The following is a 16813-nucleotide window of genomic DNA, read 5'->3' as shown; positions in this document are numbered from 1 at the left end:
CTAAACGGGCCTAAAGGTGTTGGGTTTTCACACATGTGAAATAATACCCAACAATTCTCCACCAAAAATCATTGAGTTTCTGTCCAAATTTGCCACACTAGTATGGTCATAATTGTCACGTCTTTGCTTTTGATTTCACCCTTCGTACCCATGGAAATAATTGTCTTCATCTATATAACATGGATCACTCCCTTCCCTTTCCTAACCAATTTGGAATTTTGTTTGGACTCCCTTGCAAACTCTAGAGATCAATATGGACTCGTTTATTGGCTAAATTTATCTTGGTAAATTATTGTTAATGATTTTCCAACAACAAATCCTACTCTTTGGAAGTGTTTTTGCCTTCCATAAGCATTTCAACTTACGGCTTTTGCTTTCTCTCGCAATTGAGAACCCAAGCCCAAGTAGTAGTTACTTCTTACAGAAAAATGCCTTTTTTGCCAGTCCCTATATAACCTTATCATTCATTCCTCTCTTAGGCAAAGGGATCTGAAGTATTAGATCGGCTTCAGATTCCAAAAAACTAGCTCGAATCTTGTCTTCATCCCAAGAACCTCTGTTGCTCAGGATGAGCCACGTTGTTGGACAAAAAAAGTCTGTGACATCCTTCCCTTGGAAGCCATTTCCAATTCTCTACTGATGCCCTCTTTTATCAAACCGTTCTCTCCCCCACACGATACTCCTCCAAATGTAGGAAGGATTGTACCCCATAATTTGCTTTCAGTATTTGCCTCTTAGATCTTGTAAAGGAGACTATTCTGGTTTTCAAGGATCCTCCAGCTCTGCTTAGCAAGCATTGCTGGATCAAACATCTTTACGTCTTTAAAGTCCATACCTTCCTGATCATTCCTAACACATAACTTCTTCCAACCATGTGTATATCTTTCTTGTCTCTTGGATGGAACCCCACCAAAACTTCGCTTAAAGCCCATCGATTTCGTCACATAAAACCGCAAAGCAGCTAGTACTCTAATTCGGAATTGCTTGTGCTACTGCTATTATAGTGACTTCCTTGCCTATGGAAGAATATTTTCTTTCCAATCTTCAAGCATCTTCCACACTCTATATTTTATGGTACTAGAGATCTGACATTTATTTCTGTCCCACATCTTGTACCAACTGCTCGGTGTGTTTACTTTTACTTGGTTCATCCTTGATAAAATCAATCATCTCAAGATCTGTGTTATTGCTAGCCATGAACTGAAAATCTCACTTTGGTCTCAACTGAAAATCAAATATTATTTTTCTAAATTTTCAAATTAAATCGAAATTAATTCCAATTTCCATTTCTGATTTTTTAAAAATTATTTATTTAAAGTTTTTGCATTGATTTCAAACAAAAATCCTTGAAATTTATTTATTTTTTTATTAACCCAGATTTATTTCTTTTTCTTATCAATTTAGACATCAAAATGGAATTAACTTTAAACTTCAAAAGGTTCAAATTTTATTCTGTTTTCTTTATGCAAAAGTACTCTTCCTAAATTCTCAAGAGGTAACAAAATTTCTCCTTCTTTGTTATTTAATATTCCATCAACAATTTTTATGTCTATAGATTCGACATCCACATGAGCAGTGGATAGACATTTCCATTAGGATATAAAAAATGGACAAATATAAAAAATATCAATAATATATCACTAATACATACATAATATTATTATTAATCTTTTATTTTAAAACTTATTTCAAGCGGATGAAGTCTCTATTTCTTATAAATACTTTTTATTTTTAATAATTTTTTTTTCTCTTGCTCTCTCCCTCCTAATTTACTCTCTCATGAACATATAATTTTTTTTATAACTGGATGTAGGTATTTTTTAACTTTAATGTAGTAACGAGAGGTTGTGCATGACTCTATTAAAAACTAAAATATAATAATAAGTTTGTGATGTTTATGTACAATTTTAATATTAATGTAAAATTATTAGATTATTTTATAATCATTTATCAATTTATCATTTATCGAGATCTAATATCCTCATAATTAAGTAACCATACAAATATTACTTAAGTTATTAATATGATTTTGAAATATGATGCCTCATAATCAAGATATAATTAAGGTCTCATTAAAAAATTTTCTATCATTTTCATTATTTTTTCTCGAAGTTTCTGCCAACATCAATATAATTGTTTCCAATATTTTAATCAAAATATGATGATGAAAGATGGTCAATTGTAGCCTAATTAAATTATAATTAACTTTTTTTACTAATTTAAATAATTATTTTCCCAATTGCATGATTTTTATAGAGATTTTTGTCTACATTGACATTTCAAAACTTAAAGGCACCAATGACTAAAGTTTTATCTCACGTAACCTCATGGGAACGACCTCTTCAATTCTCTATTTTATCTATATGTTCATGACATGAAAATAAGGGATGAATCGACGTTTCAATTATATGATTAAAATAATTAAGAAATATTAAAATATATTATTTATAGACATAATATTAGTAATAAAAAATTTAAACCTATAATGAATATTCATTGTTTTAAGTGTTTTTACATATGCGTTTGGTAGCACATTTGGAAATTAAATCTTAATTTAAAAAATTGTTCCACGTGTGTTTAGAAATATATTTATAAACTAGCAGTAATTACCAATTATTATATTTGATTTTGCAACGTGATATAATTTATAATATATTATATTTTACATGTCTTAATTTTAACAAAAATCAAATAAGTTTATAAAATCAAATAATATATTTATCAAAGTTTTTATTTTTTTTAATGTAATTATGCATCTAAAAATTTAAAATGGCCACCAAACCTATATTCACCAAATCATTTGATTTAGTAAATCTAAAAACAATAAATAGAATTCGGATGGCCAACCAAACAAAGCTTACTCATTCGCAATTTTAGATCGATCACTTTTTAGAGAATCAACTTTCAAATATTTTCTTAAAACAATATTTTAAAACCAATCTATTTTTTAAAAAACTACTTCTTGTTGGAATGATTGATAAGCCCTCACTAAAATTAATTCTAAATCTCACCGACTTTGACAAGGAAAAACTCACTCTCTTATAGGACTCAAGAACACACGACAAAGAATATTGTTCTCCTGTAACTCTCTTGGTTACAAAGAGGGAAATGCGCCCTTTAGATAACACCCTAGAGAAAAATTTTAAAAGACATATTAAAAATGGATACACGTGTGCATATATATTATTCATGTATTTCAATACATTAACGTACATGTAGCTAGGAATTCATGTATGTATTCAGAGAATTGCTTATTTTCTAACAATTTTTACTTATTACCAAACTCTTCAGATTACAATAGAATTCTCTGGTACAGTCATTCAAGAAGTCCTGCCGAACCGATCTGATTCTCTGGACAATAAGAATTTCATACTTCAGTTGGATCCTCCTCATCTCGATTGAGCTTGTGTAAATATATTTTTAAAATCATCCAAAATCATGTAAGAAGCTATGTCATAACAAACAGAATCTAACAGAGTCTAGACACAGTTGCTTCCATTGCTTTGTTGTTGTAGCTCATCTGAAAGGTTGGTCAATTGGAAACATTTCCTAATACAAGAGTCCAAGGCTTGACATGATTCTTATCCCAAGAACCAAAAATTTTTGGAACTTTCAGCAACTTGAAACATTCAGAAATTTTCCACATTTCAATGCAAGGAAAAACTGTAAGATTTGGTGCCAATGTGACTTCTTCCCACTGCTCTAAGTTGGACATTTTATTCAGTGTAAATTTCTTCAACTTGGGGAAGAAAGTTCTTTGGTCAGAGTCATTTCCATAAAATTCATTGCCTATACTTCTTACGCTATGTAAGCCAGAAATACAAAGTTCTTCTAGGTTGGTTAATTGTCCAAGCATCGGAAGCCTTTCACAATTTTCACAATCAACTAGACTTATTGCTACCAAATTCTCAACAAAAATCTTGTTTGGCAGACATTCACCTAGAAAGGATTGGATGCTCAAAGATTGAAGACTTTTGTGTGGCTGAAGTCCTTCCAATACATCCAAGTCATTGTGGTTATTATATTCTCTTTCAGAAGAGCAAGTCCAAGTAAAGGTAAGCTCATGTAAATTCTCCTTTTCCCCCAATTTTGCAAACATGGCTTCCTCTTTGCTCTTGATTCGCTCTAGGTTGGAAAGATTCAAACTACCTTTCAAGTTTTTTAAGGGTCCAAGTTCTGTGATCTTGCGACCCTTCTCGAACCCTACTATAAAAGTTGACAACGTTTGAAGTTGAACCAATTGGCTCAAATGTGAGGGCATTTGTAGGATTTTCTTGATTCCGAGGAAAAATGAAAACTCTAAATGTCTTAAACTGACCAATTTTCCCAAATTCTTTGGAAGATCTACAATCATCGTGCCTTCAATCCTTAGTGTTTGCAAATGATAAAGTGAAACGATTGATTCTGGAAGCTCATCCATTGAACAACCTGAAATGTCGAGATATCTCAAATGTTTTAACTTACCAATTGAATCTGGTAACTTCTTAGCATTCCAAAAATTAATTATCAAAACACGCAACCAAATAAAGTTTGACATCTTATCGTCAATCACCTGCTCTCTTCTGTGAAGCGTCTCTCGACGACAAATGACTGTGCGTAACTTACTTGCGACTTTTTCACTAATCTCATTCCTCCAATGTTCATTGTCGAGTAGATTGCAAGGATCTAAGTGCAATTTTTTATCATTTGATATGTTGCATGCAATATCATGTATAAGATCGTGCATCTTAAAACTTATAATTCTGCCTTTACCATCTTTAATGATATCTTGAAATAAGCAACGGGACAACAAGATCTTGAAGTATGTGTCTCCTTCATCCTCCATTGTTTTGTTGCTTCTTCTTTCTTGAAGTTGAATAAATCCTTGTGCCATCCACATTCGAATTAGTGGTTCCTTTTCAAACACAAAATCTTTGGGAAAATTGGAACAGTAGGAAAAACATTGCTTTAATGAAGATAATGGTAGACGATCCACACTCAATTTCAATATGGATAAAACAAAGCTTTCCTCCTGCAACTGCAACCGAGTTCTTATTATACTTTCCAATGTTGTCACCCAAGTTTCATAGTCTCCTTCAAATTTCACTGCTCTTCCAAGAACTCTTGCAACTAATGGTATACCACCAATTTTTTTAACCAACTCTTGAACAACTTTCAAACTTGAAGTGATTGATAGTCCATTTACATTTGCACTTTCCAGAAATAAGGACCAACATTGATCGTCAGAGAGTTTACTTAAATGATGATTAGGAAGGGTTTCCATGATTTTTGCCACTTCAGCACTCCTCGTAGTTACAAGAATACTATTTTCTGATCTTTCAGTGATCCTCATCAAACAATTCTTCAACTCATCCCACAAAGAATGACTTTCATTCCAAACATCGTCAAGCACAAGAAAATATCTTTTGCCGTGCATCTCTTTTTTAAGTTCATGAAGTAAGGCCTCCTTATTGTCCAAACCACTGGAAGTACCTCTCAAAGTTCCTAAGATTGCTCCCAAAATCTTATTGACTAGAAAAGGTTCAGACACACACACCCATATAGTTTTATCAAAATGTGTTTTGATCCTTTCGTGATTGAAAACCACCTTTGCCATTGTTGTTTTTCCCAGTCCACCCATACCCACAATTGGTAAGATAGATGTAACATGTGTATTTGTTGCATCGATAAGCTGGTTAACTATCTTTGAAACTTCAACATCCCTACCCACAACTTCAAAATCATCCAACTCTGAGATTGTCTCTCGAAGTTGGGCAATATCAATTTCTATTTCAGCGGATCCATCACCAACAAGTCCCAAAGGACCAGCCTCACAATAATGTTTACACAACAAGTCTGTAATGTTCTTCATTTTTCTCGCCATCTTGACACGAAAGGCAAGAATATTATTAGAAGGAGAAACGAAATCACGTACCTTCTTCATTTTTCCTGTTACAACCTTTCTTCGAAGATCTTCATAAACAAGCTCGTCTAATAGATGCTCAGCTTCATGAACAAGATGTTGAAGTTTGTCCACCCACAGCCGCACTGAATCATGATGCAATTTTCTTTTGTTAATATCACGTAGGAAGGTTTCAGTCTTGAGTAGCCATTCTCTCAACTCGTGTAGCTCCTTCTTCAAGCCCCATGCGAGGCCAATTTGCTCAGCTGCAACTTTCGCCACTTTCTTCAACACTTCCTGTACAGCAAAAGTCCATAGGAACTCAGCCATATGGCTCGGATTTTACTTCTTCAAAAAATTTGCAGTGGATTTAGGGAAGAAGATAAAAGAATTTCACAGGGTTTATGAACCAAAGTGGGGTTTGTAAGTCAAGGTGGACTTAGACGACTGGGGAAACTACGCAGAAGGGACCAAAATCAAAACCCTTTTTACCTAATATGGTTGAGACTGCCATTTTTCTGTCTTTGTCCCTACCAGAAAAAAAGTCTTATCCTTGTCTCATTGTCTAATTCTTGGAGTCGGGCAAGTTTAGAAAGTTTTAGAAAGTTTTAGAAAGTTTCATTGTTGTTTCATTATTCTACTCAGTAAAAGTCTCATTTGTTTCAAAAATTTCATTTTAATTTTTAATTCTGCTAAGCCAAACTAAACCTACTTCAACAGTAATTGTCATATATCTTAAATTAAGAGGTCTTGAGTTCGATCTCTCATCCCCACATGTTTTACAAAAAAAAATGTGAACTCATTTCTAAATTACAAAATGACAACGAAGAAATGTAATGTGGTGATGAATGGTAAAATGAGAGATATAAGTAGACACAAATGACATTTGTTGCATTTTAGTCATATACAAAATGCTACTGACAGGGGTGTACATTCATCCCGAAGACCATGGTTTGCTTGCCTCTTTTTTCTTTTGATATGAGGGTTGGGGTTCGAACTCATGACCTCTTGGTCAGAGATAAGAGTCTTAACCATTTGAGCTATGCTCGATTTGGCCGGTTTGCTTGCGCCTCTAAACATTTCCTCTCAAATCTTTTGATGACATAATTTTTAATGTGTGACTAACATCCTTCAATTTTTTTTACAGTTCACCACCATGTGGAATTTGCATCTAGGAAAGTTATTTTGAACAAAAGGTTAGGAGTTATAAATGAGGCTTTTTAAAGTCTATGGGCATAATCGAAACTTAACCTCAATCTTAGGGAAACCACCTATGACCTTTCTTTTGACAACCCATCCCCCAACTCACGGTATATTTGAATTCTATTTTCTTTTTAATTTAATTTAATTTTTTTTTTTGGTATAATTTAACCTGATTTTTAGGATGGAAAGTATGAGGATATAATTGTAAAAAGTAGCCTTACTTTAAGGTCTGCTTGTGCAAGTTGCACTATATTTAATTTTTTTCTTTTCTTTTTTATACATATTCAAAATTGACTGCTATCATTTGTCCACATATTCCTCTAATGTTGAGAATTTAATTACGTGGAAACTCTCAACATTAGAGGAACAAGCCACGGAGCAATTCCAAACAACTTCTACCGTCAAAGTAATGAGTCACAACGAAATTTTCTACCTAGTCAGAGGATACAAACAACAATCAATAATACATCCGACAATAATCTAGCTAACAACAACCAGTATATAAAGATGTAAAAGGATCCATAGGATTTGAAAAACAGAGGAAGAAAAATAGCGATGTGCCGTGTGGATGATCCACTGAGTTAGAAACAATTTTGGCACGATCTCGGTGTTAAATCGTATTCACGCCAATTGTTCTCCAAGGTTAATACCACATCCAACTCATACGTGCACTTGTTCGAGAGGATTGGAATTGATCGCTTAGAAAGAAAATTGAGAAGATTTTATAAATGGATTCATGTTTAAGATTTTATACTTTTGTGTATTATGAAACCCTTTTGACCTTCACAAATTCGACATCTTAAATATATATTTAATTAATACAAAAAATCAAAAATCAATTTGCAAAACTGAAATCTTGGGAGGTATAAAGCAAATATCCCTAAATAAACCGAATATTTTAAATCCTTAACAATACCAAAGCATATCTTTTCATTCCATTCTCAATCTGATAGCCACCTTCTCTCTCTTCTTCTATTTCTCTCCTCCGTAGCCACCACCATCAACCTTTTCACTCCCTTCTTTTTCTCACTTTAAATCTCTCTCCCTCAAATTCATCCACGAGACCTAGATCGACGACTCGAGGGTAGTGAACGGCAGCGGCACTACACCCACTCCGATGATCGGTCTCTCACGAACTCTGGCGTCCACGAGATCCAGTGGTGGCCACTAACTCCAGGCCTTCTTCTCCACAGAGTCTGGTGACCAGCGACGTGCGAACAAAATTCGGTAACAATATTCGACGAGCAGTGGCACATATCTACATGACCTTCAATCTCTATGAGCAACAGCGAGACCTTAGATCAGCAGCCATGATCGAATCTACGATGACCCAGTTGGACGCACAATGATTTCTTCCTTCTGCCCAGATCTACGGTGGTCGTAGGAATTTTCTTTTAAAGAGAAATTATATGTTGGGAATATAATTAAGTATATGAAATATATGTTAGGTATATGTTTCTTTTAATTAAATCATGTATATGCAACATAAGTTGGTTATCTTATGGAATATATGTTGGGTATATGTAATACATTGGGGCTATATAATTATCAGACTATAAGTTCGAAAAAAATATATATTATATAACCTACTAGATTTGTATATAACAATGAAAAATCTATATTATATAACATTTTGGAAGAGTATATGTTTATCATATTGGATATTACAATGAAAAATTTATTATATAATTACTGTTGCAATATACTATATAATCAAATTGTTTAGTATATATCAATAAAAAGTGTTGAGGGTAAATTCGAGCAGGACACGTGTCGGGTTGCAGGGGTGACAGCAAGGCGCCAGACCACAGACAGTTACACATCGTATGCGGTGTAGGTAGGTGGGTGCGTTGCACCTCTGCTGTACGACGAGAATGCAGAGCACCGCGACTTGGCACTTGCAGACAGAGTCGTCACCCACTGATTGTCGGAGGCGTACACTCCATTGTTAGGACCTCATATTGTTGGGTGTGTTGTCCTAAACTCGTAGTTTGTATTTATGTAGAAACAAATGTATATTCAATAAATTTTTATTCAATAAATTTGTCGTTGAATTCATAGCATTGCATTGTCCAAAATCCAATAAACTAAACAATTATTTTCATGTAACCGGGACAGTATATATACTGGGTATATATTTGATATACTAGGTATATATTTGATATACCCGTGATATATGAGTGGATAATGTCCTGTGAATAACTTAAAGAGTCTATAGTATCTGGATAAGGCTGGGTACGTTATCCTGACAACACTATGGATACGGCCCACTTTATAAATGTTAAATAGACAATTTTTAGATGTAATGCCGTTGACTAATAGATTGCTATTTCATAGGATGACAAAACAACTCATTCTCAATCCTGAGTGAGTTATGGACTTCTGCCCGTGAGGGCTCGTCCTTTGATCTGTATGGGTGAGAGTGGCCCAAGTTGCCGACTCAATATTCCTACCATTTTGGGGATGAGACCGAGTGGAGAGCTGGGAACATAACTTCACAAGATGGAATTCACTCCTCTCCGACTTTAGGGGAGTAGATGAGCGTTCTCTTAAATGCTGACTCCAAGACTTGAACAAGGGTCCCACCCTCTCACTGGCTCGAGAGGGACTTCCGGTTATTGGTCGGACCATAACCGGGTTGTTCATTAGAGGAGCAGTGGTATTTAAGGAGTAAGATGTAACTCAGGGTAAAACGATAATTTGACCCAACTTGAGTTACGAGCACTGGTGAAGGATTGACTTGTCATTAATGGTCGTATATCCGTGGACACGAAAACATTATGTAGTGAGAAGAGTGCAACTACGGGTCTTTAGTGGAGTAACCTGTAGTTAACGAATGTTGATTAACTCGGTCAATGAGTTTGACCGATTAATCTCGTATCATTGGAGCTTCTGATCTGTAGGTCCATTAGGTCCTCTTGCTAGCTCATAACGGGTAAAACGAGGATCAAGGTTTTGGAAGAATTTGAACTGTTCAAATTGCTCAAGGGAATATATGTATATTGATACATTATAATATATAGTTAATTCTAAATTAAAACTATTTATTATGAGAGAAATTATTTGAATGAGATTCAAATAAAATTAATATCAATAAGATTCATATTAAAACTATAGGTTAAAAATAATGTGCATAAGATGTACATTACGACTATAGGTTATACGAGGTAGATGCATTTGAATAAGATTTAAATATATGAGTTTAATTAAATATGTGATATTTAATTAAATCTTAAATAATTAATTGTTAATTATTTATTTAATTAATATTAGATTTAATTAATTAATTATTAATTAGATTAATAATTAATAATTAATAATTTATTTTATTCATAATTAATTAATTAATTATTATATAAAAACTCCAGTGCAAAATTGTAGGGGAGTGGGAAGTTGTGACATGGGAAGTTACCCCACGCCACATTTGCTTAAACTGTACAGAATACAGTTATTCTTCCTCTGCAAGAAAAACTTAGCATACTCTCTCCATCACAAGCTCTCTCAATTCTCCCTCTCGTTCCAAAGAAATGCTCCCACAAGCGTGTTCTCGAGACCCAAGAGGATAGCTCGGAAGATTCGGGTGGAAATTAACTTGAAGAATAGTTCTTCAAAGGTAAAAACATTTTTCCACTGTATTTTCATCCTTAAATGTTTGTTTTTGTTTTCTCAAAAAATCATTAACGATGATCCACTTCCGCTCCGGGATTCACATCTCATCAATTAGTATTAAAGCCAAGTTGATGTTCTGATTTTTTGGGAGCAAAATCAGTGTTCTTGGTGGGTGTTTTCATATTTTCCAAATATGGGTTTGCGGGTTGGAAAATTTCCGGTTTTTGGCATGTAGATTGCAATTTAAATCTTGATTTGATCATGTAAAGACCCGATTTTTTCGGCCTTGTGTTTCTGTATTGAGTCTGTAAGTCCGGGTTGCTCGAAAGTTGTTCGTGGCATCGGATTGGGTGAAAAGTTGCAGAAAACAGCGAAGAAAACGAAGCAGACCGCGTAGACAGTGCCATGGCGATATACAGCAGCGCCATGGCGCTGCAGGGACAGCGCACAGTGACACGGCGCTGCATTGTAGCGTCGCGGCGCTGTGCAGCGCCATGGCGCCATGCTATAGCGGCGGCACTGCCCTTAATCGCCGAGGCGCTGTCCCAGGTGTTTTTCGACGTGTTTCAGTGGCTCCGATTCGCAGTTCGACGGCGGTTGCGGTCGTTTTCTTAATTTTTTGTATTATTTTGCTTTCTTAGGTGCCAAAAACCGATCCAACTTTGCTATTTAATTATTTTATGTATTATGAATGTGTATTTTAATTAAAAGCATATTGCATATTGTATGCCATATAGTTTTAAAATTCCACCATGTTACATGCATAATATGTATGTTTGATATATAGTATGTATATATGATCATGCATCATATAGTTATAAATGTTATAATGTATGAATCATGTTTTATTTTCATGATTAATATAAGTGTTGTATTAATTAGATGAAAATAAAGTTGCATTGAACATGACATTACTTTGGTTAATATAATTGTTATATTAATGTATGCTTACAATGCATGATTATAGTTTTAATTTCTTAAATTTTATAAGAGTTATAAAATGTGGTAGATAGAAATTAAAATCTATAATAAAGAATTGCATGCAAACATAGGGTCTAAGTTAATTAATTTTAAAAGAGGTTTAAAATTAATTAGACCTTAGGTTATTTCTTCTAATATTATTAGGGAGTAGTCTTTTATTTTGTTTTAACTAGGTTTAAAATGAAATGATAGAAGACTAAATATAAAATATTGTCTATTAGAGAACCCTAAGGAAGGTTTTGTCTAGGATGGGGTATTTAAGCTGATCGTAAGGGAACTCCTCTACCTGGGAATCGACCTGGGGGTTGAATTAGTCAATATTTTATATATATGCAATAATGTCATTGGTTTATTAAAATGTTTAATGAACTAAAACATTAAGTACAACTAGCAATATAATAGTTATATCGGGCCGACTAAAAATTCACTTAGTTAATTTAACTTAGCCGGAATTTATCTAAGTAATGTACCCTAGTCTTAGAATACTAAGTGGGAGTAAAAGAGAATATGTAATATACAGCGTATATATTTGATATACAAAGTATATATAACATACTTTTCTCTCTCTATCACGTTCTCCTTTATATTCACACTGTGAGTTCCATGCTCGGCCTCGTGTCGCCCTGGGCACAGCCTCCCTACGGAAGGTATTTGCATGGTTCAATATCAAGGTGAATGGAGATAGTATTCATAGTAAGTGGGAGAAGGACGTGTGACAACACATCCTGCGGTCTCCGCCATCTGTTTGCACCGTGAGGTTTCATACATGACCTGCATGTCGTCTTGGAGCGACCATTCCTATGGAGGGTTCATTGTATGGAATCAAAACCAAGGCAAACTCCAGAAATGGATAAGGGTCTCTTACGTTTTGCTCCAATATTTTCCTTCCCTACAGCGGGATTATGGGGGCAGACCTCTAAGGTTTAAAAATGGTGGGTCACACTTACGGGGAGTTGTTAAGCTAGTTAGCAATGCCCTCACCAAATGAACGATGACTAAAGATTATAAGAATAAGAGTTATTCTGGTGTAAAATTTAGTTGAGAACGTCTCAATTCAGTGAAGGTGTACCTGTCTACCCTACGGTGGTTGTTGCTCTAAATCACTGAAGCGTCGTTGCAAAATAATTTTGTGAGGGTGCTTAATTACTTTTGCTAAAATATGATTGGGTTTAAAGGCTAGTGCATGAAACTAATATAGGTTTGTTTTTACTTTCAGCATGCCTACTTCTATTATTGCACTTCTAGCCGCGCAAAAACATAACAGCGAGAATTAAAAACAATGGAAATTGAATCTAAACACTATTCTCGTGATAAATGATCTTAGGTTCGTCTTGCAAGAGGATTGTCCTTAAGCTCCCGCGCCTAACACCACTGTGGCGGTGCGCAATGTCTATGACAGATGGAACAAGGCCAATGACAAGGCCAATGTCTACATCTTGACGAGCATATCTGATGTGCTTGCTAAAAAGCACGAGGACACGGTCACCGCTAAGGAGATCATGGACTCACTACAGAGCATGTTTGGACAATCGTCCTCACAGGCTCGGCCCTTAAATTCATTTACAACTCCTGCATGAAGGAGGAGTCCTCAGTGCGAGAACACGTTCTCAACCTGATGGTCCACTTCAACGTGGCAGAGTCGAACGGGGCTGTCATAGACCAGCAGAGTCAGGTCAGCTTCATTCTGGAATCTTTTTCGAAGAGTTTCCTGTCATTCCGCAGCAATGCAGTTATGAATAAGCTGGAGTACACTCTTACCACACTCTTAAACGAGCTGCAGACCTATCAGTCTCTTATGAAAATGTAAGGGACAAGAATGGGAGGCAAATGTTGCCACCTCAAAGAGGTTCAACCGAGGTTCGTCCTCTGGAACCAATTCTGCGCTCTCTTCTTCTGGAAGTAAGACTTTCAAGAAGAAGAAGGCTGCTGGTAAGGGGTCTAAACCTGACTCTGCTGCTGTCGCTGCCAACAAAGGCAAGGCTACGGCTGCAGACAAAGGAAAATGTTTCCACTGCAACCTGAACGGGCATTGGAAGCGCAACTACCCGAAGTACCTGGCCGAAAAAAAGAAAGCCAACGAAGGTAAATATGATTTACATGTTTTGGAAACATGTTTAATGGAGAACGATGACTCCGCCTGGATACTGGATTTAGGAGCCACTAATCACGTTTGTTCTTCATTTCAAGGAATTAGTTCGTGGAGGCAACTTAATGCTGGAGAGATGACTCTCAAGGTTGGAATGTGAGAGGTCGTCTCAGCTGTGGCGGTAGGGGAGCTCAAGTTGTTTATAAACAAGAATATGTATATATTATTAGATAATGTGTACGTAATTCCTAAAATTAAAAGGAACTTAATTTTAGTTTCTTGTTTGTTAGAACATTTGTATTCCATTTTTTTAAATTTAAATGAAGTGTTTGTTTCAAGAAATGGTGTTAATATTTGTTATGCTTTGCTTGAAAACAACTTGTATGTGCTAAGACCAACCATAACTAAAGCAGTTTTAAATACCGAGTTGTTTAAAAATGCTATAACTCAAAATAAAAGGCAAAAAGTTTCTCGTAAAGAAAATACCTATCTTTGGCAGTTAAGATTAGGTCACATTAATCTCAATAGGATTGAGAGGTTGGTTAAGAATGGCATTCTAAGTGAGTTAGAAGACGATTATTTACCACCATGTGAGTCTTGTCTTGAAGGCGAGATGACTAAAAGACCTTTTACTGGAAAAGGTATAGAGCCAAAGAGCCTTTAGAACTTATACATTTAGACCTTTGTGGTCCGATGAATGTTAAAGCTCGAGGAGGGTATGAATACTTCATCTCTTTTATAGATGATTATTCAAGGTATGATTATTTATACCTAATGCACCATAAGTCTGAAGCCCTTGAAAAGTTCAAGGAGTACAAGAATGAAGTTGGAAATCAATTAGGTAAAACCATTAAAACACTTCGATCTGATCGGGGTGGAGAGTGTATGGACTTGATATTCCAAGAATATATGATAGAACATGGAATCACGTCCCAACTCTCAACCCCTGGTACACCTCAACAAAACGGTGTATCAGAAAGGAGAAATAGAACTCTGTTGGACATGGTTCGATTAATGATGAGCTATGCTCAGTTGCCTAACTCGTTTGCGGTTACGCAGTGGAGACTGCGGTTTACATTTTGAACGTAGTTCCATCAAAGAGTGTTTCTGAAACACCCTTTGAGCTATAGAAGGGTTGTAAAGCTAGTTTACGTCACTTCCGCATTTGGGGATGCCCGACACACGTGCTCATGACTAACCCAAAGAAACTGGAACCTCGTTCAAAAGTATGCCTATTCTTAGGTTACCCTAAAGAGACGAGAGGTGGTCTGTTCTTCGATCCTCAAGAAAACAAGTGTTTGTATGGACAAATGCCACTTTCTTGGAAGAAGACAATGTTCGAGATCATAAACCACGGAGTAAGGTAGTGATTAACGAGATTTCCGAAGAGGCTACAAATACGTCAACAAGAGTTGTTGATCAAACTGGCACTACAACAAGAGTTGCTGATCAAGCCAGTACATCACGTCAGTCACATCCACCTCAAGTATTGAGGGTACCTTGACGTAGTCGGAAGGTTGTGTCACAACCTGACCGCTACGTGGGTTTAACTGAAACCCAAGTTGTCATACCTATTGACCTACAAAAAGGCAATTGAAGATACTGACAAGGACAAATGCGTCAAAGCAATGGACTTGGAAATGGAGTCGATGTACTTCAATTCTGTTTGGGAACTTGTAGATCAACTTGACGGGGTAAAATCCATAGGGTGGAAATGGATCTATAAGCGAAAACGAGACGCCGAAAGAAAGGTACAGACCTATAAGGCGAGACTTGTGGCAAAAGGCTACACACAAAGGGAATAGGTGGATTATGAAGAAACCTTCTCCCCTGTAGCTATGCTTAAGTCCATCAGAATACTTTTGTCCATTGCCACATATTATGACTATGAGATATGACAAATGGACGTCAAGACTGCTTTTCTGAATGACAATCTTGAAGAAAATATTTATATGTCTCAACCCGAAGGGTTCATAGCACAAGGTCAAGAGCAAAAGGTTTGCAAGCTTAAACGGTCCATATATGGACTGAAACAAGCATCTCGATCTTGGAACATAAGGTTTGATACTGCAATAAAATCTTATGGTTTTGACCAAAACGTTGATGAGCCTTGTGTATACAAGCAGATCGTCAACAACACTGTAGCCTTCTTAGTGTTGTATGTGGATGATATCCTACTCATTGGGAATGATGTAGGATACCCCACTGACATAAAGAAGTGGCTAGCGACTGAGTTCCAAATGAAGGATTTAGGAGAAGCTCAATATGTTCTTGGCATCCAAATTCTAAGGGATCGCAAGAACAAAACGTTAGCCCTATCTCAAGCAACTTTTATCAACAAGATGCTTGTTCGATATTTGATGCAAAATTCCAAGAAAGGGTTATTACCCTTCAGGCATGAAATTCATCTGTCTAAGGAACAATGTCCCGAGCACCTCAAGAGGTTGATCATATGAGACGTATACCCTATGCTTCAACAGTGGGCAGCCTGATGTACGCTATGTTATGCACTAGGCCTAACATTTGCTATGCAGTAGGGATGGTCAGTAGGTACCAATCCAACCCAGGATATGATCACTGGACTGCTGTTAAGGGAATCCTCAAGTATCTTAGGAGAACGAGGGACTACAAGCTCGTGTATGGCTATAAGGATTTGATCCTTACAGGATACACTGACTCTAACTTCCAAACAGACAAGAATTCAAGGAAATCTATGTCGGGGTCAGTATTCACTGTTAACGGAGGAGCGGTAGTTTGGCGAGGCATCAAACAAGGATGCATCGCTAACTCCACCATGGAGGCTAAGTATGTTGCAACTTGTGAAGCAGCAAAAGAAGCGGTTTGGCTTAGAAAGTTCTTTACTGATTTGGAAGTTGTTCCAAACATGAACTTGCCCATCACACTTTATTGTGATAACAGTGGTGCTGTGGCAAATTCTAAAGAACCTCAAAGCCACAAGAGAGGCAAACACATCGAAAGGAAATACCACCTTACACGAGAGATAGTGCAACGAGGAGATGTGATCGTCACAAAGATCGTTTCGGAGCACAACA

General features: G+C 36.1%; 1 protein-coding gene across 1 annotated transcript; it reads right to left on the bottom strand.

Annotated features, from left to right (window-relative positions):
• Nucleotides 1–3130: 3130 nt before the first annotated feature.
• On the bottom strand, nucleotides 3131–6272 carry LOC111025175 (putative disease resistance protein RGA3). Its single transcript, XM_022303025.2, has one exon. The coding sequence runs from the start codon at nucleotides 6209–6211 to the stop codon at nucleotides 3533–3535; it is 2679 nt and encodes an 892-aa protein (XP_022158717.1). The 5' UTR covers nucleotides 6212–6272; the 3' UTR covers nucleotides 3131–3532.
• Nucleotides 6273–16813: the final 10541 nt, after the last annotated feature.

This window comes from Momordica charantia, assembly GCF_013281855.1.
Source record: "Momordica charantia cultivar OHB3-1 chromosome 2 unlocalized genomic scaffold, Mcharantia_2.0 BLBB01000002.1, whole genome shotgun sequence".
Classification (NCBI taxonomy): Eukaryota; Viridiplantae; Streptophyta; class Magnoliopsida; order Cucurbitales; family Cucurbitaceae; genus Momordica; species Momordica charantia.
Note: the sequence above shows the minus strand (reverse complement) of the source record. Positions and strands in the feature narration are given on the sequence as shown.

Excerpts from the sequence above, each read along its gene's own strand:
- LOC111025175 (XM_022303025.2), bottom strand. The coding sequence starts at position 6,211 with ATGGCTGAGTTCCTATGGACTTTTGCTGTACAGGAAGTGTTGAAGAAA.